Source organism: Cavia porcellus, unplaced genomic scaffold (assembly GCF_034190915.1).
Source record: "Cavia porcellus strain 051 isolate PalLab524CR breed Dunkin Hartley unplaced genomic scaffold, mCavPor4.1 scaffold_24, whole genome shotgun sequence".
NCBI classification, from domain to species: domain Eukaryota; kingdom Metazoa; phylum Chordata; class Mammalia; order Rodentia; family Caviidae; genus Cavia; species Cavia porcellus.
Window position 1 is genome coordinate 45,938,466 of NW_026947507.1, and position 22,627 is coordinate 45,961,092.

At 42.2% G+C, this 22,627-nt stretch overlaps 1 protein-coding gene across 2 annotated transcripts in view; it reads left to right on the forward strand.

Annotated features, from left to right (window-relative positions):
* The window catches only part of Csmd1 (CUB and Sushi multiple domains 1), a 1,477,900-nt gene that overhangs the window by 458,579 nt on the left and 996,694 nt on the right, over positions 1-22,627 (forward strand). For both annotated transcript variants that reach the window (XM_063234987.1, XM_063234988.1), the window contains exon 3: positions 14,606-14,718. In XM_063234987.1, coding sequence (XP_063091057.1) covers positions 14,606-14,718 — 113 coding nt within the window. The remainder of the gene's footprint in view (positions 1-14,605; positions 14,719-22,627) is intronic.

Sequence of the window (22,627 nt, forward strand, 5' to 3'; positions counted from 1 at the left end):
AGCTAAATCTTGGAAACAACCAAGATGCCCACAAAGAAGATGAAAAAGACGTGATAATTTTATACAATGGAATAACTACTCAGCTATAAAAAGGATGATCTTGAGGCCTTCATGGGTAAATGGAGGCAACTGGAGACTATCCTCATAAGTGAAATAAATAAGAATCATATTTATAAATATCACATTGTGTCTCTAATGTAATACTCCAGGAGTAATAAAATCCAAAATGTATAATTGCTATTGTAAAAAGGAGAGGAAAAGAAAAGGCTCTAAAGGATATAACTGCATGTATGTTTAAGTGTGTAAGATTGATAACCACATTACTAAGTTTTTGTTGGATCATTGAACAGAACTGTTTGCAGTCTTGCTGTTTGAATGTCTACTTTTTATGCTTTAATTTTGTAACTTGAATAACTATTTCTAAGAGGACAAAATGTAATTTATCAACTAGTGATTTCTTAGTGTTTATATTTTGAAATTCTGTATTATTTCTACCCTTTTCTCTGCTTTGCTTTTTTTTTTTCTCTTTAAATAAAATTCTTAAAAAGTTTCAATTCTGTGTGAGTTAGATTCACAGCTGAGATGGAAATTTCAGTTTTAGAATACACCTGGCAGATGTCACAGTAAAATGCCTGTGTATGTTGCTAGTTAAGGTCCCTGAGACCCTTCGTTATTTTCTTACTGAGACCACAAGCTGCAGACTTGGAGTACACTTTGGGCATCTCTGACTCCCTGCCCCACTCTCCCAGAGGGAAATCAGCCAGGAACTCACCTCACCTTCTAGGGCTGGGCCAGATCCCAGATGTGCATTAAACACAGTAGCTCTCTGGGGAGAAACACAGCGGGAGGCAGTAAATTGCTGGGAAGCAGCTCTGGGATTATCTCAAATCCTAACATAGAAAAGCAGTGTCTCTGGACGAAAAAGGATCTTGATAGGAAAATCCTACAAATGGATTTTTCACTAGAGGGGCAACTTATAAATCCTTGCCACTTAGGCAGTGGGGACCCAGGGCTGGGGTGGCTCATGCGGGAGGTCCCTGGGCACAGAGGGTGAGGGAATGCTGAAGCTGCTTTAATGTAATTTAAAAACGCACTCTCCATTGTCCTAATAAAGCCACAGCGAGAGGATGTCATTTCATGCTTCGGGGCAAAATCTGTTTAGATTTCTGCTTGCCATAGTGTATTACAGACACTATAATTGTGAAATAACTTTCTCAAAATAACTTGGTGTGTAGATAGAAAGAAAGGATCAGTGGAATTAATTCTTGGCAAATTTGTGTAGAATGCAATTTGAGGGAAATTTATTATTTTTCTAGAGGCACTTTTACTAGAAAGCAGTGTTTAGCAGAGAATGAAATCCCTCACCAGGACACTTTCACTTGCTCTAAAGGAAAGCAAACTGAGTGTAGTAAATGGTAAGGAACAGGTGGGCGTCGCCCATGGTCTGCCCCGTACACTGAGGCCTCTCTGCCACTGTAGCTGTAATCCTGATATTTCTTCCTCTCTTTCTCTGTAATGTCCTTCAGCGCTCTCTGTAGGGTTGGATTGGTGACCACGAACTCCCACAGTTCCTCCTTGTCTTGAAAGTATCTTATTTCTTCATTAATTTTTAGAGAGAGTTTTGATGGATATATGAACTTAGGTTGCATATTTTTTTCCTTCAGGACTTGGAATATTTCTCCCCACTCCCTTCTTGACTTAAGAGTTTGTGTTGATAAGTCTGCCGTTATTTTGATAGATTTCCCGTTATAGGTAACCTGCATCTTTTCTCTGGCTGCTTTTAATATTCTGTTTTTTTGGTGGATTTCTGGGATCTCGATTATTATATGCCTAGGCGTAGATCTGTTTTGGTTGTAGGTAGCTGGTGTTCTGTATGCTTCTTTTATCTGGATATCATTTTCTTTTTGCTATACATGGGAAATTTTGCTTTAATATCTCTGTGAATATTTTTTGTATTTCATTTTTGGATGTTCCTGCTTCCTCACTCACATTCTTTATTCTTAGGTTATGCATCTTTTTATCATCTTCCAGTTTTAGAATTGCTTCTTTTCTGGTTCCTTGTTATTTTTAAGAGGCTTTTTCTTTCACGTTCATAAGCCCTAAATCTCTCTTCAAGTTTCAGAAGGTTGTCTTTAGTTTCTGTCAAGGCATTTTGCCAATATTCAATGGAGTTTTTAATTTCCTGATTTTCTCTTTGGATCTGTTTCATGTATTCTAAGTTATGCTTAAATTCTTCAGATGCTTCTCTTTCTTTTCTGATTTCCTCGGTTCTTCCATCTGTGTTCTCTTGGGCAGGGCTTGTCATTTCTTTAATTAATCTCTTTATATCTTGCCTCACTTGGATCAGGAGTACATCTTTAAATTCCTCTATGAGATCATGTAAATCCTTTTTAATTTCGGCTGATGCTGAGTCGAGCAATGGATGGTTACTGTGCTTGTTCTCTTCAGTGTTTAGTTCTCTTGGGTTTAATTTCTCCTGTTGAACAGCTGGAGATTTTTTTTAATTTTTATCTCTTGTCATGTTTCTGGTTTCTTTCAGACTGTCCTGGAGTTCTCTGGCCCTCGCCGAATTGCTTAGGGCCTTTCAGAAGCGTGCCGGCTTGAGTTTTTGCTGTCCTCCCCAATTTGCTGTTATCTGGGGTAGGCTGGGATGCAGGGGCGGTACAGTCTAGACTCTAGCCTCTGTGTCAGTTAGTTCATAAATTAGGCTGTACTTTCTGGTTGTCACTGAGTTGTGACCATTCTGCATCCGCCCATTGGGCCCCAAGCAGAGGCCTGATCTAGCCCCAACAGCTCCTACCAGTTCTCCCTGAATCAGAAGCAGCTGGGTAATGGCACAGGATTCTGCCCAGGTCCCAGCCGTTCTCTTCCAAACCTCTCTGTGATAGGAGCTCTAGAAAAGCAGATCTGCCCAAAACCAAGATGGCTCCCACTAAGTTCTCCGTGCGGAGCTGAAGCCAGCAAGCAATCAGACTCTGCCAGGACTCAAGATGTCTTCCACCAGCCCTCCCTACAGGGGGTCCTGGTGATGTCACCAAGCTGCGATTTCTGCCGCCAGGCTAATATGTCTGCACCAGATTCTGTGTTATTGATTTCCCCGTGGTGGCGGGCCAGCTGTTCTCTGGCCAAACCCAGCCGCCGCGGGGTTTTCTATACTCACCAGAGTCCGGTGCAAGTCCCCGCTCCGGGACCGCCACACACCAAGCCGTCCACTTTTCCCCACCTCGCGGCTCAGTGCTGACCGGTCAGATTTCTGTGCACCGTTTAGATTCGAAACGCCAGAGCTCTGTACATCTGCTCTGGTGCAGCGGTGCAGAACTGGCTGCCGCCTGGAGTCTCGATCTGGGTCTCAGTTTCCGCAGTCCCCAAAAGCAACTCAGCTTTTCGTGTTGGGTCCACGAGTCTGTTCGTTGATTTAAGGGCGCGGGATTTGCAGCCTCCGGTCTCAGCACGACTTTAAATCCTCCAGCTGTACTGTCTTGGTTGATAAGAATCGCTATGGATTTGTCTGGTCCTCTCCATGCTGTCTTTTTTTTTTTTTTTTTTTTTTTTTTTTTTTTATCTTTGAGTTTGAATTCTCTGGAGAGATTCTTCGCTCGATCCCCTAGCACGCCGCCATTTTCTCTCCAAGTGCCATAATTTTTCATAATTACAGAAAGGTGCTCAATCAGTTGCCTGTATCTACATACCCGTGAAGACATAGAGAGACTCATCAGAGTCCAGAAATCAGTATGGAAAACCATGTCGAAATGCACCAGCATGTCAGTTAGCACTTTCTATTGTGTTGCTGTTCACAAGGCAGATAATGAGCTTCTAGAGTTACTTTTAGTTCCTAGTAAGAACCAGACAATCAAGAGAGACGTCTTTAATTTGCAGACTGAAGTAGCCGGCTCTCTACAAGATGCCTTGATTTTCCTTGTGTGCAGGTGGTGCCTCCTCATTGCATTGTGTTTAGTTTCGTGGCTTAGTGAGCAGAGCATGAGCGAGCCTGGAGCCTTTCCTTAGGCTTCTATAAATGTGCTTCTTACAAAGCATGCTGGGCTCTGATACAGGGCTTGCAAAGGAGTCCACTGCCAGGAGCACTTTGGGTGTTAAGTGAAGCCACACTGGAGTAGATGCAGCGGGGGTTTGAGAAGTGAGAAAAGCAGGCAGGCAGTGCAGACTGACTGCTGTCCCACGTGAAATTGCCTAATGTGTAAACAAGTCTGGGGACCTTAACTGCTTACAGACAGGACGAGGAAAGTCTTTTCATCAGTGGTCATCAGAGATGTATTCACCTCTGGCCCAGTGAGACTTGATATCCCAGAATTTGAAACATCTTAAGAACTCAAGTGTAAAGAAAGTGAAAAATGTTTAACACAGTCAATGTCCGAGAGAGCATATATCAAGTGATTTATGCCAGATTAAAATGTAGAGTGGCTTTTTACACACAGAAATATATAGCAACATAACATATACGGCTTTTAGATTCTGATGCAAATCTATAACTGAAATTCATACTGTGAGATTTATCTATCTTATATTAATTGTTAAAAGTGCTCTGTTGAGCAGAACAGAAAAAAATATACCATAGCCACAACTTTAAAAGATGTGCAAAACCCTTTACTCTAGGCAACAAAACCAGTGCTTTCATCTTGCATCTTTCCAAATGGCGGTGGTGATTTCCCTCTGGTAAAGTCCAAGCGTCCACTGTAAGGCTTCTTGTGGCCGCTGTCTTCTCAGGAGGTGTCTCCTGGGTCCGGCAATGTGATGTGACCCAGTGCAGGGAGGCTCTGCTGCCGATCTCTGGGCTCTTCTCTGGGCACAGAGCTCATTGCATTCATCCTTCTAGCAGAGGCATGCACACCTGCTCACACAGGTCATGTCTGCTTCCAGGAGCAGAGCCAGGCCAGGCCATGTCCTGTCTTGGGCTCAGGAGTCCTCGGGGGGCCCTTCACACTGATATGTGGGTTCTACTGTTATAGTAGACACTGATGAGAGGGAAAATCCATGAAGATCCGGCGTGCGAGGACTTTTCCTGCAAGAGAAACCATAACCCCCTCACTTTCCAACCTCTGATCTCTGTGTTCAGGGAGCTCCCACAGACTGCATGTGCGATCTGCTTCATTTGCCCCATGTTGCCCAGTCTGGCCTGGAGCAAACCCTTCTCCTGTGCTCCAGGACTGGGCTTCCTAGCCCATCTCTTGGGGGTGCTTGAGGTCAGGCACCCTCCTTTCTCACTATCCATATCAGGGAGTGGCTGGAGACAAAGCCATAGAATCCATAGCTTTCTCATTTGTGGTAGAACCAAATGTTTATTCAACTGTGTTTAAAATGTGTGTGTTCTTCTACACGGGCCAATTTTTTATGTATAGAATGTTCTTTCATTTTTATATGATCACCAAAATAAAAATACTTAGAAAAGCAAAATATATGAATTAAATAACTTAACATACAACCAGGCAAACAAAAACAACTATTATTGCTATTTTGGAATATGTAATGGAGATTTATTTTTCTTGCTGGGTATTGAGCCCAGGGCCTTATATGTGCTAGGCAATTAGTCTACTGCTAAGCTACACTCCTAGCCTGAGACTTTTTAAAATTATAAATGGCCAAAGTTTAACTACAAATTTTGCTTTTGAAGCCAGTTCTTAGGAAAATCATTACCTTTGCAAATGTGCTAAAAATGAATAGCCAGCTTATTATGCTTCCCATAACAAATAATATAAAATTATTCCCTGGCAAAATGTCACTTTTCCCTAATTTGTATGAAGAGAAAACAAAGTTTGTTTTTCTCATGTTCTCTAGATCCCAGAGCCTTCTCCATCCCCTTTTTCCAGTGGAAAAGGAGAAATCTTGATGAGGGAAGTGACTTAACTAAGTTTCCAAACTGGTCAGGGCAGAATCTGGCTCTGGAGCTCCTTGTGCCCACCTGGTGTTTTAGTTCTCTTCCTTCATGCTGTGCAAATCAGCCCCCTGCAGATCAACAGAATGCAGGTAGGACACAGCACCTGGCTTCCTCTCAGATTTGCTGTTCCTGACATGAACCTTCAGTAAAGGCAGCTATTGATGCTCTAAATTTCAAGTCTCTTTTAAATGCAAAAGCTGTGAACCAGATTCTTTGTCCATTATATTGAATGAGAATTCTGCTTTGAATAGAGACAGATCTGCAGCATTTAGGAGAAGAGATGGAGATACAGAAAGGTACGCAAGTCAATCTGAATTTTCCTGCCTCTGGACAAGCTACTTCTGAATGATGAAGTGGGGAGCTGAGTTTTCAATGTGACCCAGATGCTCTGTGCCCTCTGAGAAATCATTCAGTATCTCTAACCATGATATCTTTTCGCCACCAAATATAAAAGCAGAATATTTGATGTCTAATAGTATCTAAAACCCTCCTACTAAAAATCCTACTGTAATTAAGAGCAACTTGCCATGCACACAGCTATCTCGGAAGAATTCCAATGTGCAATATTAGGTAGTTTTCAGGAAATAAGTATGTATTTTATAGAGATAATACTAATGTAATAATGATGAAAATAAGCTTCTGAAGTCATGTAATATATTCTGTTTTCTGATTTTGGTGCCCATGAATGTCTTATCCAGAATTTGATCTCAGTACTCCTGCCACCGGGATAGCTGATTGCAATTGTTGTAGCTTTTACAAAATAGCTTCTTTTATCTGCAAGAGATGCTCTTTTTGAAAAATGTAACTACATCATTTTTGATGATTTTTAAAAATATATTTTTTTGACAAATTTATTCTTTAAAAGTTCAATGGGCACATTGTTCATTATGGGACAATGTCAATAGACATGTCACACCCAGCCATTGCCTCTGGATTCATTCTAGAAGCATGGAATAGAAGAGGTACTGCTACCAGCACTGGCGGGAATGTGTGGTGCACATGTGAAGGCCACCAGTGTCCCTGTGGATCCCACAGCATCCCCTTCCTGTCCCAACCAGCCCGGCTGATGGCAGGTGCACTGGACACTGTAGCCCTCTCTGCGGAAGAGCCCCGTCATGGCCTTGTGAGCCCCTGTGTCTCCTTGTGTCCTTCATCCCTCCAGAGACCTGACTGCGGAAGACATGTTACCCATGAGTATATCATCTAACCGGTGTCTAGTAAATATGCTGAATGAGGCAAAAATTGACCAGTTATCAGTATTATACCTTAGGCCTAACATTGGCAAGGGTCAAGCAAAAATAAAGCATGCTGGAGATAGTAAATCTAAAAAAGTATTAGCTATAAAATGAATATTTTTAAAAATTAAGCTTTATATTTTAACCTATGTCATGGAAGCATTCCCAAGTGACCTAATTGCACTGATATATGACTATAACTTGGGTTAGGAGATTCCTAAATATCTGAGTTATTCATGAATTTTTGGGTCTGTTTGCCTTGTGGGATTTTTATTTCTCAGTCATAGAAGCACTCATAGAAGCCTTAGGTAGTGTTTCCCTGAAAAACTATTTTTAAGGAAATTAATTTGTTAGGCCACATCTTCCTTTAAGCTATGTTATGAGGGTATTTACATTGGCATATGGCTTGAAATGTGATGCTATCAGATTTTCAATATTAATGTCAGTTTGGCAACTTTTGGTCTTGCAGGGATTTTTAGAGAAATCACGATCTCTGGAAAAAGATATAACTTAGTGATATTTCCTAACTTATTCAAAATATGCCCTTGACATTTTAGCTAAACTGTGGCTTTAAACATATTTGACATTTTACAATTACACTTTATAGATTATGCAATACATACAATATGTAATTTAGGAGTGCCCCTTTGTTTAATGGAATTAAAATCCCTTCTTAATTTACATGAAATGAACATTTGTCCCACTTGTCCTTCCTGTGAGATTTTCACTGAATTTACCTTATCTCCAGCATTTCTATGGCTAACATCCGAGATTATTACACTGGTATCAGCGATTGTGGTTTAAATATCTTGAATAACAGTGCAGTGCAAAATATTTGGATCTATTTCTAGGTGCAATTCATCCCAGTAATTTCTTTAGAAATGGAAGAAGAATAAACGTGTTCAATCCTGAAACTCCTGTTTCTGCCAAGCAAATATGTACCTAGGATACGGAAGCTCTGCCACGAATAGTTCCCACATTACCAGAAATCAATCAAGCTTGTCAGGCAGGCTCTGTCATTTCCCCGGACTGCTGGATGGGAGAGAGGAATTGGCTGTCTCCATAATAGAAAATACAGTAAATACAATTCTACAGACAGGAGAGTACAAGGAGAAAAAGAGGAGAGACACGTAGAGAGAGAGAGAGAGAGAGAGAGAGAGAGAGAGAGAGAGAGGAGGGGGAGGAGAGCAGAGCAGGAGGTCTGGACTGAAACAAATTATGCTTTAAAGAAGTGAAATTGATTTTTCATCACTGGCCTGAACAAATCCTTTTCTTCACCACTCTCTTCCACTTTCTGCAAACAATTTCACTAAGCAATGGGAAAAAAGCTGGAGCTTTCAGTAGAGGCACAGACAGCAGATTTCTGCAGGGGTGGCCATGGGGTGGACTTGGCCTGTGGGTGAACACCACTGGGCCCCTTTCTCCAGTCCCCTGTGGCTCACTCAACCAGAAGGTGAGGTCTCGGCTGCCTGATCCATCAGGCGGCATTATGGCAGGACAGAGAGGGACATGTATCTATGATTGGATTCATATTCCGGTCATGTCAGAGTGATTGTTACCTGCTGTCTCCTTTGTTCTCTGATTTGTTCGCTGATTTTCCGCAGCATAAGAAGAGGTGGGTCAAATGCCCACGCCTGCTGAGCATTTCAACTTTCATAGAGAAAACTGAAGAGCAGAAGGACTGACTTCCTGTTTTGCATGTCTTCTTTTCACTGACTCACTCTTCATTAACATCCAGCTTAGTTAAGAGGAGAAACTGGGGAGTTGACAAACGGGGGTTTGCGGTGGCAGTGAGGTCAGCAGGGGCACAGAGAGATGGGGGGCAGGGCGACCCAGCACAGGTAGTTTGATGCTCTGTGCTGAGAGAGAAGGGGGCACATGTGGGGAGCATCTCAAGGGACCCAAAAGCACAGCCGCAGAGCTGGTCCCCCTCTGCCCTTCCCTCCTCCTTTTTTTCCTCCTCCTTGTCCTGGTCCTTCAGGAGCCTGAATTCACAGCAGCAGACTGGCCCCCCGCACCTGCATGCCAGCCACAAGCCCAGCCTGCCACTGAGCTTCCCCATCATACGTGAATCCAGCCCTCTCTGCCCTCAGCCCCAGGTAGAGCCCATTCCTTACCCTCAGGGTGCACGGCTTCCTTCCACCCCTCCGGAGACAGATCCCATGTGTGCATGTGTACGTATGTGTTCATGCCTGCCTCCCAGGCTCCATACTAGCACCTCTCTTAAGTACTCGCAGTGTCCGGTGCTATTTCCTGAGGAAATGATTAGTATATTTCCTCCTAAATACCAGTTTTTTAGACTCACCAATTACAGAAAATTGAACTTGTATTTGACTTGCAGTGCTGTCCCATTCCTTTATACCTATCTGGCATGAATGACTATTTAAAACTTCAAAATTTAATCAAATAATCCTCCATCATCTATGTGTAATTTATTTTTGGAAATGAATAATATAAATTCTTAATTAAATACTAATTTTTGGTTTTCTAATAACTATTTTAATTATTAATAGTGAAAGTCTCTTGGTCTCAAATTTTTCCATATATTTTTAATTAAGTTATTTAATTTGAGGTGACTACGTGTTCACAAGTAGTATTAATGCATTTTGTAGGGAGAATCTGTATAATCATTCCCAGGATCTCCAATGGCAGCGTCTTATAAAACTGTACAGTGACATAATGTTGCAAGACTATAGCTGTGACCAGTGAAGGTATAGAGTGCCTTCCAGCCCGGGAGCATTCCTGGGGTGGACAGCACTTGCCGGGTGAGTTGCGGCAAGTGGAACGTGGTACGTTCAGTTTCTGAGAAAACCAAAGCGCTTTTCAGTGTGGCCATTGTGTCCTATAGCCCCGCTAGCTTCATAGGAGCTTCCGGTTTCACCTCTGTCCCCACTAACGTAGGATGTCCCACTCCTGCACTGAGCTAGTTCATAATGATATCTCTGTGTATTTTTAAGTTGCATTTCTCTATAGTGGCTGGTGGTGTTGACCATCTGCAGTCCATGAGTCTTTCCGGCGCTATGCTTCTTTACCTCTTTGGCCTGTTTTCTAGTTGTGTTCTATTTGTGCTTTTCTTGTTGAGTCTTCAGAGTTTACTATAATTACTGCACATGCCAGATCCTGACCTTTTGCATGTATGTGGCGTGGAAGGATTTTTCTCCCAGTCTATTGTGAATCCTTCCATTCTCTTAGCCAAGTCTTTTGTGAAGAAACCTCATGATTTCTATGACATACAGCACATTAATATTTCCCCTTCTATATAATTATAATTTTGGCATTCAGTTAGGAACTGTTTGAATTTTGATAGAAATTGTGTAAATCCGTGTATCAGCCTGGGGAGAATGGTAATCTTTACATGCTGAGTCTCCATTCATTTCCTGGTACAGCATTACACCGTGGTATACATTTATCAGGTTAGGTTTCCCTTTTTCTTCTGCATTGCATAGTTTTCAGTGTAAATGGTTGCATGTGTTTTCTTAGTTTTGCACCTAAGCATTTTATATTTTTCATGTTATAAATGGTGTTTATTTTTAATTTTGGTGTCTGTCTGTACATTGCTATTATGTTGAAATAAAATTGATTTTATGTACTATTGTGTGTCCTTTTGATCTTAAGTGCTGTACTGGCTCTGTGGGTTTCTGGTAGATTCCTTAGCAGCTGATTTTGAGAGGAGCTCTCTGTGTAGTTCAGGCTGGCGTTGAACTCACAGAGACCTTCCCGCCTCTGTGTCCCCATTGCTAGAATTACAGCTATGAACTAGCATGCTGTAGGATTTTCTATGTGGAAAATCATGTTACCTGCAAATACTAAAAACCTGATTTCTCCTTTTGTGACCTATATGTGTGTGTTTCCTTTGATTGTCTTACTGTGGCAGTATCTTTTATCTTATATTGAATAAGTGTGGTAAGGGCAGATAACCTTCCATTTTGCCCAGTCTTGAGGGGCAGAATTTAGCCTTCTACCACTGAATGTGGTATTAGCTGTACATAATTGATACATGTAGTTAGTCAAGTAGAAGAAATTCACCTCAATTCATGTTTTACTAAAAATATTTCTCACTGTTAATTGTTCAACTGTGCGAAATATTTTTTTCTGCACACATTGCTATGTGATTTTTAGTTTTAGGCTCTTAGTATGGCAGGTTACACTGCTTGAGTTTTGAAACACTCAGTTGTCTTAATATTTGCCCATGGTGTCCAGTTCTTCTTATATATTAATAATTCTATTTTTTGTTTGTTTGTTTTTTAAAATGACATTTGCATCTATGGCCATACCGGACATTTCTTTGTCCATTTGTTTTGTGGTTACTGACTTTTGGTGTCAGAATTCTTTACATTCTGCAGGCCACCAGTCTACGCTATCACAGACTATGCAAGTTGGAGCAGGCCCCAGGTCCACTGCACCACGCAGAGGCGGGGCCTGAGGATGGCTGCTGGGGTTCTGGCTGGGCCTGAGAGAGCCCCTTCCTGGGGCATGGACTGCAGCTTCTGTCTCTGCTACACAGCCCTATAGCAGTCAAGCCTTTGAAGGAGGGCACATGATGGGTTCTAAAGCACAGATGTTTACTAATAGTGTAAAATAAACCTAAAAGGGTCCCATCCATCTGTTGTATGGAATTGCTGTGGATCTCTAAAAGGCCGGTAGAATTCCCAGATAAGAACAGTTAGTGTGGAAATTTATTTGGAGAGAGTTGTGCTGGACACAGTACAGAATGGTCTACACCATCCACTTCCGGTGGGGTGCGCTATGTTTTGAAGGCAGGGGTTGCATCGTGGGCTGTAGGAGGTTTGGAGGTCGGTCCCCATGGCCCCTCTCTCCACCTGGGAGGACTGTTGTGTCTGTAGTCCTGTTCTTCCTGCCACCACCTCCAGTCTCAGCTGATTCTCTGTCGGTTGTGCTTGTTATTTGTCAGTATCATGAACATTTTCAAAGAGTGAACTCTTTGATTCATTGTTTGTCTTTGTTGTTTAAAATTTCAAACTTAGGACTTCTGCCCTTGTCTTTCCTTATTTTTTGCTTCTGTGTGTTTGTTCACTTTGCTCTTCCTTTTCTAGGCTTTTGAAATGGGGTCTTAGCCCCATGTCACCCCGTGTGAGTGCTTTCCTATTGTCTAATATAATTTTTAGTGTTATTAATTACCCTCCAGGCACTTCTTAACTGTTACAGACCATAATGTGCTACACTTGCATTTCTGTTTAGTCCAAGGACATCTTTATTTCCCTTGGAACTTCCTCCCTGACCCATGCACTCTTCAGAGGTGTTCTGTGCAGTTAGCCAGCGATTAGGGATCTTCCTGTCAAGCTCTTCTGTTACACATCTCTAACCTGATGCCTTGCAATCTGCACACTTGGTGCAAATGCCTTCTGTGCAATCTCTGGAGATTTGCTCTGTGGCTTAGAAGACAGTGCACCTTGGTGTGTGATCTGGGGTACTGGGCGGAAGTGTGCGTTCTGCTCGTGTTGAGTAGAGTGCTCCACTTAGAGATTAAATCCTTTAGCTTGTTATTTTTGCCCTGTATCCATTTCTTTTCAGCCACAGGAGAGCCCAAAGGCTGTGTCACTCACTTTTTCTTGAGGGGACAATGTCTGTGCCAGCTGGCTGCAGTCTGCATTGCATGAGGTGACATGTAAGCCACAGGACAAAGCTTCTGCAGGGCCCATGGAAGACAGCTGTTGGTTTCCTCTCCATCCCTGTCAGTGAAGTTCTGTAGCTCAGGTGGAAACCAGAGTTCAGGGTGGCTGCTGTAGTTCACGAAGGTTGGGGCAGCTGGGGGGTAGGTGAGAACGCTCACAGGGCTCTGAATCTCACCCACTGGAAGATGGGATGACGGGAAAGGCAAGAGAGAAGAAGGAAGAGCAGAGGGGGCGTGGCAGTCACATCACACTTGGGAGCTTGCAGAGATAGACAGGGAAGTGGGCAGGAGAAGGTGGATCCCATCAGGATCCAGCTTTGAGAGACCACCTGAGGTCTCAGGACCTCAGTTGTAAGGCACTCCTGGAGTCTAGTCCAGTCCCCTCCTGAAGCACTGCCTCTCATGGGTGAACACAGTTTGCCAACTGGATGGTTTCATACTGATTTCTTATGAACACTAACACACAGTATATATAACCTGCTCTGCTCTTATGTTTTAAGACAATGGCTTCAAAATTTGTTTCTAGCAAATTAAGTCTGTACGTTATGGCCATCTTCATACAAGGAATTAATGAATTAAAGACAATAACCCTGAAGCAAAACAAAACATTGAGGTATAAATGCATGCACTGAAGAACAAACCAGCACGGGCTAAGTGTGAGTAATAGTGTAACAAGTATTTTACTAATTAAACACAGTCTCATTTTCATGCCAAGCCTGGCAGTCCTGCTGTTTGTTCCACCAGTACTTTTTGGTGTTTGTGCATTGTAAATCATGTTGATGCAGTCCAGGGCTTTGAGACCAGAGCCTACGGCAGGTGTTGAGAGCTATTTATGACTGCAGAGTGTCTGGCAGTCACATTTCCTCCTGTAGGAGCAGACATTCTGCTGATCCGTGCCGCCACATAGCTTTGTCGCTGTTGTCAGGCTATGTGTGACCCTAAAGCATGTGTCTACACAGCAACATATTTAATTAGAAGTTGTGGGATAAAAGATACACCCAGGGCCAGGGATTTAGCTCAGTGGCACAGCACCTGCTTGGCAAATGTGAAGCCCTGAGTTTAATTCCCAGTACCCTCCCCCAAAACGCATGCAATCTCTTTGGAAAAACCATTAAGTTTCAAAGCATTGTGCACCTCGGTGTGCTACTGCATGCGCTCAGGAGTCTGTCTTCAGTATGTGATCAGAACCTTGAGATGTGTCCACACATAGTAGTCTGTGAAATGTATTTCTAAGAATACCAAACAATTTTCTGGATAAACAGACATATTTCTATCCCTGTGACTTCCCCTTGAGGGTAAATGATTTTTTATTTTATGCAGTGATAAGTAGATATCTGCTCAGAAAAATTAGTTTGTTGTGGGAAAATATAAGAATACACAGCTTAAATATGAGATGTGATAACCATTATTTAGTAATTTAGGAAATACTGAATTAATTAATTAATTTGGTACTGGGTGTCAAACTTGGGGCCTTGTGCTTGCCAGTCAGGTGCTGTGCTGCTAAGCGAAATCCCCAACAGAAAATAGTGAGTTCAAACCATGTGAAAAACCACATGGGCCCCTGTGTGGTGTATGGGGTGATTCTGCTCTGCTGTGTCTCCTTCACGGGAGGATTTGCTCAAACAAACATATGAGCGTGTTTGGTTCTGTTCATTTCCACCGTTAGCAAAGTTCCAGGTATGGCCCCTCTGATGGTTTCATGGCCACATTAGAACAAAAAGCTGTGGTTAAGGGGCATTGAGCCACTTCAACAAGTAAGCTTCCCGCACAGCTTTGTGGTCTTAGCATCCGTGCTTTTAAGTGTAACTGAAATCTTTTCAGCGATTCCCTTGTCTTTGTTCTTTTCAGGTTGTCGGGATTTCAGCTCCCCTCCTCTATAGTGAGCACGGGATCCATCCTCACCCTCTGGTTCACCACCGACTTCGCGGTGAGCGCCCAGGGCTTCAAGGCACTGTACGAAGGTAGGAGAGAAAGTGCACTGGGCGACCCCAGGCCCCTGGGACCTGAGGCACCAGACACAGCAGTGATGGACACTGTGCAAAATAATGCACTCTGTCAGGCCACAGCCTGCTGCAGACTGTGGGACTCTAGGCAGAGGCTGGCAGCGGGATAACCCTGTCTTGCCCTGATTGCCATTTCTCTAGTACAGCCGTAAAGGGTTTTTCCCTTGTGGGTAGGAATTCTCTTAACACTTAGTAGCCACTGGTTGAAAAGCATTTTTGTTGTGCCTCGAGGTGACACAGAGTTCATTTTCACTGTAGAAGAGTTTTCTAAACTCTGGACAGTGTGACTTCTAATCAGGATTGAGGAAGGCAGCTTTATGAAAGAAGTTTTCTTGTCAAAGGTGAAGTTTTTAGTTGAGAAAGGTAATTTGGTTTTACCGTTGTTTGATTCTTGAAATGACAAAAAGTTTTTCTATTTTCTTGGTTATTTTTTTCTTCGGCTAAGATTAGATATCTTTGCATTATGCTGTTGTGTTTTATATCACTGTTTTTTTTGTTGTTGTTTATTTATTTTGCTTTGTTTTGTTTGGTACCGGGAATCAAACTCATGACCTTGCACTGGTCAGACAGGCGCTTATGCCACTGAGCTAAATCCCCAGGCCTGTTGTTGTGATTTAAACTGGTTGGGTAAAAATTTACAAAAATAGTGATTCAATCCAATTAAAAAAATTGAACCCATGATATTAAGTGAAAAACTGAAGCATGTCTTCTTCAGTCTTGTTTTACATAGAGATTTTAAATTTTCTTTCACATGGGATGAAAGAGCCATAATATTTAACAAGATTTTAGTGGTTGTGAATTTAAAACCTGTGGCTGAAGCCTGGACCAATCTGGATGAAGCATGTGGAGTTTGTCTTGCTTATCGTTTTTTTTTTTCTAAGTCACATCTGTGAGGGCTTCAGTGCACTTGGGCAAAGCATTCTTTACGGAAATTTAAAATTCTACACGTGCTTTCACTGAACTCAGTTGTCGTGCAATTTTCAGAAAATATACAAATCATGTTCTTTTTGTATACAGTCTCACTTCTCCTTTCCTGTAAAGTTTGTGGGGACCACGGCTGAGGATGGGACACTGTGGAGTATGCCTCATGGCTCTCAGGCTGTGACATTTAAATACAACCCAGCGTCAGTAGCTGGACAGGGTCGCTGACCTTTGAGCCGATTTCCATGGAAGGACAATTCCATAATTTGAGACTCATGGATGCTCTTAACTCTGGAATCGGGTTGTCCCTACAGCTGCTTCACACAGACCACAGATCGCAAGACTTCTTTCTTCCTTAACTTGGTCAGCTCGGCTGACACGCCATTCATTCCGGATCTTGGGGTGTGAGGGGGGCGGCTGTGTCCAACCCACACATGTGGGAGTTGCTGAGAAGGCAGCTTGTTCTTAGGTTTTCTAGAAACCCTGCCAATTCCTCCCCTTCCTCACATATTTGATGCCTCAAAGCCATATTGTTCTGGATTTCCTGTGATTGTTCTTCTAGATGCTGTTGGTTCTGAGTAATTACCAAGTGAATAATTCTATCAAACCTTCCTTGGATATTGTTGATTTTACCAGCTGACTGATGGTATTATATAGAAAAGATTGGTATTCAGAAAGACCAATCAGAAACATGGCTAGACATCTAAATAGGGGTATAAATCAAGCTAAATGTAGTTTAAAATGCACTATATGTAAAGTTTTTAAATAATATGTATTTTCAACAATGGTATTATAATGTAGTCTGATATTCATAAGTGCAAGCCTGCATTTTGAAAGAAGAAAATACAATTAAATACAAAGCCAGTGGTTCCAAGAAGATTCTTGGGTAAAGCAAAGCTAATATGATGTAAAAATCTATTTTCATTGAGAATACCTTAAATATGATTATTTACCTTGTAGTTGAAAAAAGGAAATGTTTTAGACAAAATACTTTTATGCAATATGTTGATAATAATTTACTAATTATACATATTCAACACTTACTTCGGCTTCCCAAAGTGGCTTTAAATATATTAGGTGTATATTTTATACATGAAATCTTTAAGAAACTGTGACTGTCACAAGTGACTTGAATAAATGCTCAAGACATAGTAAGGTAGAATCCAACATTAGTAAAGGCAAAATTACACATGCACAGCAACAATTTGGTTCACAAACAGAAGCATTTGGCTAAATTTTGTTTTTGTTTGCGGACACACCATGGCCGTATTTCCCCCACAAACACAAATGTGGACACCTTGTCCAACATCATAGAACAAATTAAATTCAGGAGCATACCAGAAAATTGTTTAATACACACACACACGCACACACACACACACACACACACACACACACACACACACAGGTGAAACAGCTTGTTTATTAAAATGAGAAAAGTAATTGCTAATATAATTAACCTATGAAACTCCCCTAAATTGTAAGAATTCTTCTTTCATGTTTTTGTCTTAAAACATTTACCTAAAAGACTCAAAGTGTAAGAATTCTCCTTTCATGTGTTTACTGTCTTAAAACATTTCCATTTTATTTTAGGTTTCATTCACTCCATTAACTGGGGCAGTGTGCTTTACTAATTTTCATGCCACTCTGTGTGTGGGTGCAGAAGTAAACTGACTGATGGGCAGGTGAGTGAGTCGAAGGAGAAGGTTTTAGCTAGAAAGATGATAAGATGGATAGAGTGGGCTGTTGATGGGACAGATACATGGATAGATGACGGATGGATACATAGAATGGCAGGTGAATGGATAGAAAGAAAAGAGAAGGAAAGAAAGAAAGAAAGAAAGAAAGAAAGAAAGAAAGAAAGAAAGAAAGAAAGAAAGAAAGAGACTGACAGGTAGATGGATGGAAGGATGGACCGGTGGATGGATGGAATGATGGATGGACAGATGGTAGGTATCCCTGTGTAAAGCTTTTACATGCATTTTTTTTGAATCTTCACCTGATTTCTATAATCTGTAAAGTTATTATGTTCAATCAAAAAGAAGAATGTTAAAAATCCATACCAACCCTAAACTAATTTTGGCAAGTGGCTCAAAAACTCCTCGGTGTTAAAATTGACATTTGTGAATTTGACTTCCTTTCTGGTTAAGGCACAATTTCAAACAGACCTTCCTTTAAATACAGTGAAGTGATTTAAAGCCAAACATTTTATTCCCCATTGTGTGGACAGACAGATACTCTCTTAAAAATAATTCCTTGTAATACAAGCTGATAAATGAAAATCTTGCAACCTGTGAATGAGTTAATTAATACCACCTTATTTTTATACCTTGTATTTATTTTTCAGGACAAAATGAGCTATATTTTCATATGGTCTGAAACCTTCACCAGAGAAAAGTGACTCAGGCCTCCACAGATCCGTTTTATTTTGGGTTTCGCTACGTAATTAACTACAGGGCCAGGAGGGGCTTCATGCAGGGCCTGGGCTTCTTTGTTGGCTGAGTATATTTGGCATTTGCTTCTGACACTCCTCAAGCGGAGTTTTCTTTCCTTTCACATCCCTGGGTCTGGATTTAGAAAGAGCTGCTAGATTATTACCCTTCAAGCTCAAAGCTTTATTTAGAATGTCAGAGATGATTTCCTTTTCCCTTGAAGTGATTACCCTAACTCTGGGCTGAATTAGCATGGAGAGGGCGGACCTGCCTGGCAGGAGGGCCAGGCTCCGCCTGAGGACAGAACAGCGTGGATGGAAGGCAGTCCAGCTCAGCCTGCACTGCCTCCCTGCCCAGCTTTATGACAGTTACGGAGGCAGATGCAGGGCACTGGTGCCCCTCTCCACCTGACGGCTTAGATGGCCGAGCCCCATTTTCCCTCAGCAAGGAGGCCCGCGTACCTGCTAAAGCGGGCACCGGTGGCCTTCACTTCTGCCTCCCGCAGCTGTAAGCCTCTATGCTCCTTTTGCAGGAGCCGCCTCCAAACCTTTGTCATTGCTGAGCACATTCATTGAACGAGTTCTATCGCTCTGCCTGCTGTCTTAAAACTGTGTCAGTCAGTGTGTCTCATGTGTGTCATCGTTGCCTTAATAAAATACAATTTAACAAACAAGCGTTACTGTTAGGATGTAAATAGCAGCGTCTCTGAAAGGTGCAGCTAGAGGGGAGATGGCTGCTTTCCCAAGGTTCCTCTTCTAAACGATCAGCATGCAGACATTCAGAGCTACCGCCGCAGGACACAGCAGCCCAGGTGTGGCGCATGGTTAGCTAAGACAACTGCATCACTGGGGGAAGGAAAAGGACAAAACAGCGTAGGCAGCCCCGGGGCTGCTGAGATCAGCGCCCACACAGAGCAGTGTCCTGTCTACTTCCACCCAACCCGCACCGGGCTCGGCCCGTGGAGGCTGCATCTCCGGAGCCTGCGCTGCTGGCCGGGGAGGCTGGGCATCGTCCTTGCCTGACAGTCGGGGCACAGTCACTACCTTCCCGCAGAGATGCTGCGTTATGTGCCCTGTTTCCATGGTTCTTCCTGGCTAACGGGCGTAGGATTCATCGGGTATGTGAGGGTCTCCGCCGACGAAAACTGTCAGATGGGCTCTCATTCCCAGGGCATTTTATCAGGCCCCTGGGCTCATCGCGACCTGTGTTTCTGTGGTGGTGCCTCTTCACCCAGGCAAGAACCCACTGGGTTATAAGCTGTTTTTCCAGTAGCGGTAGAGTGAAACACAGTGAATGACCCTCACTGTCTATGTAAACAGTCTAGTTCCCACACTCTGTAATTTATTAATTTGACATTTTAATTTTATGTATTGGTTCTGGGAGCTTAATTAACATGAATTTAACCTTGAGAGAGGATTTGGCTCAAAATCCCACAAAACTATTATCTGGTTCAACCGAAATAGATTATTGTAAATTCATTAAGACAAGTTCTAGCTGTGAGGTCAGCTGACAGCACACCTCCACCCCATCACACACATACACACCACACACGCGTGCATGCACACACATTCATACACACTTGCATACATGTAGCTTGTTATTCATAGAGCATTTCTTTTGAGAAAACATCTTCTTTAAATGTCTAGTACTGTGGAAGAGAATTAGTTTGGTCCAAATGTGTTGAGCAGGGGAGAGGTGGAACACACCAAGACCTCACTAGAGTAAGAATATAGTTAAATGAGAAATACAGAGAAATCTCAACCCACACACGTGTGTGCCTGTGTTTGTATATAGGAGTGTCGGTGCACACACGTGTGCTTGTGTAAGCACTCACCACAGTGTAGGGAAGGCCTGGGCTGTCAGAGACTTTTCTGTTGCCTGCTCTTTTCCTTTTGAGACAGGGTATCTTTGTGTCATCCTGCTGGTCCTCCTAAGGCCTGGACAGTTCCTAGGAACCACGTTCCAGGTGCTGCTGGACATTTGCTTGTTGTGGCTACATTATGTATCTCAAACAAGAAACACTGAAACACTTGCATAGTTCATATTATCCTATAAGAAATTTCTGAAAATGATGTGTAAATTAGTATTCTTTAATGGACCTCTGGTTTTAAACTGGAAATTGAATGAAACTTTGAGCCAGGTAATTAGAAGTCCCTTGCTATATTTTTCAGATGGTTGGGTAAGTTCTAAGATTCACACTATAGCTGAATTTTGTTTTTAATAAGAGGAGAAATATACTCAGTAAATCTGCTCTCACAGAAAACAGTGAAAGAGGAACACAGTGATGACAAGTCAATTCCGTAGAAAAGTCATCTTCAAAGCAATTCTTCAGCATCAAAACAGTTTGGTTTATCTTTTTCCTCAGAGAGCACAGAGCACACTTCTCCACACATAACTGTACTTTCATTTATTAGTATATTTCATTGTAATATTAGTTGAAATCTTTCCTTTCATAACCATCCATCATTTTCCTAGTTTTCTCTTGATTTTGTTTCCAGTACTCCGTGTCTTAAGTAAGTTGCTCAAGTTTATAAGCCTGCAGGTGAACAGGGTTGATGCTACCTAATCTCAGATAATGCTTGAAAAATGAAAATCATTTATTATTTAAAATGAACTTTTATAAGAACAAGAGCCTGAACTACGTCCAACATCACCACCCATTTCCCATTCTGAAAGAGCAACTTTGAGGTTGGGCGAATTTCCCAAATACTGGCTATTTGGAAGTGTTAGGTTCAGTTAATAATATAAGCATTCACAAGCCGGTGTGGGCATGGATGCTGAGGTCAGGGCTCAGTCTGATTTCATAGCCAGGGCTACCCCTCACCCCACATGTCGGTTTCCTCTATAAAATGAGGAGGGGCAGTAACTGCCCTAATGTCAGTCAGTGCCTGCGAGCTGAGTAAACCTTCCCTTTCTTCCCTTGCTGCAGATCGGCCTACAGTCCGCCCTTGCTGCCTGCAGGGTCCTTTCACTTACCCTGTAAAGCTTGGGACCTTCTGTGCCCACTCCACGTCTGCTCCCTTTGTGCTCCCATCTTCTGCCCTGTTTTCTGGGGTGGGTCCATAGCGACCTCCTCACCACCCTTCTCCATGCTTTGGCTCCGTGTCTGTTTTGCACAGGGTCAGGATGGCCCCTGGCAGCCAGGCACAGGTCTGCGGTCTCTGAGGAGAGCAAGTGTCGGCCCTCATGCTGAGAGCCGCCAGGCATTGCAGGTGCCAAACAGGCAGGTGCCTTCCCAAGCTCTACTCTGCCTCCTTCTCTCTTGTTCTCCAATCTCATCTACATGGGCATGTTTTCCCGCTGGCATGTTGTTGATTCGTCCATTTCTTTAGTCTAAAAAGAACGAAAATATCGGATAAAAATTGCTGAGAAAATGGGACATAACACTTTGCTACACTTGCCTCTAGTTTTACATGGTTAGCGGAGGAATAAAATGGGAGAAAATGACGTTGGTATGGATGGTGGGAAGAAGGAAACAGGCCTACACTAATGGGAAAGGAAAGGGTTTAAACACACTGGAAATAAGCAGGAAAAATTTAAATTGGGGCAAAATTGCATTACAACTTCATCCGTATACCCAATTCATTTTAGTTTTGGGGGCAAATAGCGAATTGTCTCCCCTTTGCAAGTCCTTTTATGAATGCTAGGAGTAGTACATTAAATGTGATTAACGTGTAGATACTGAGATAAAAACATAATACTCCACCATCTGGCACCAGGTAAGTTTAGTATCAAATATATATCTGAATGATAAAAGAGGTGTAGATATTAATTGTGTCTGCAGAGTTCTTAAGTCATTTGACAGGGGTTCAGAGTTCATTTCCATTTATGAATTTGCACTTACATGTAAGTTTATTATTATCTCCGATGTTCTGGCTACCTAATATTAACATGTTACTGAGGATCACAGAAGCATCTGTGTTTTAAGCATATTTCTCAAAGGATATTCTATTCTGAAAAAGTTCCCATCCTTATTCTGCAGGTTTTGTGTTTGTTGTTTGCTTCAGCTGGAGCCAGGAAGTGGCAACCTACCACTTCATTTGAAAACTACTACACTCTAAGGGGCTGGGGATTTAGCTCAGTGGCATAAGCTCCTGCCTCGTAAGCAGGCAGTTGTGACTTCGATCCCCGGTGCCCATAAAAAGGAAAAAAGACAAAAAAAAAACAAAAACAAAAACAAAAACAAAAACAAAAACAAAAACAAAAACAAAACAAAACAAAAAAAACCCCTACACTCGAAATTTCTACAAGACTCAGATTTTGAGAGATGGTTTGCTCTTGGGTTAAATAAAATGAGACACTGACTTTGTTGATCAGCATGCAGATATATTTTATGGAACTGTGCATGACTTTGAGGGTTCTCTAAAGTCAGACAGCTTTTCCTGGGTAGTTGTTTCTTGAAGTTCTTGTTCTGCAGTGTTCCAGGTTAATACAGATCTAAGTGGAAAATGTACCTGATTGCATCCAAGCATTGAGGAGAAGCATGGGTTATGGAGGGAAAACTGAACTGAGCA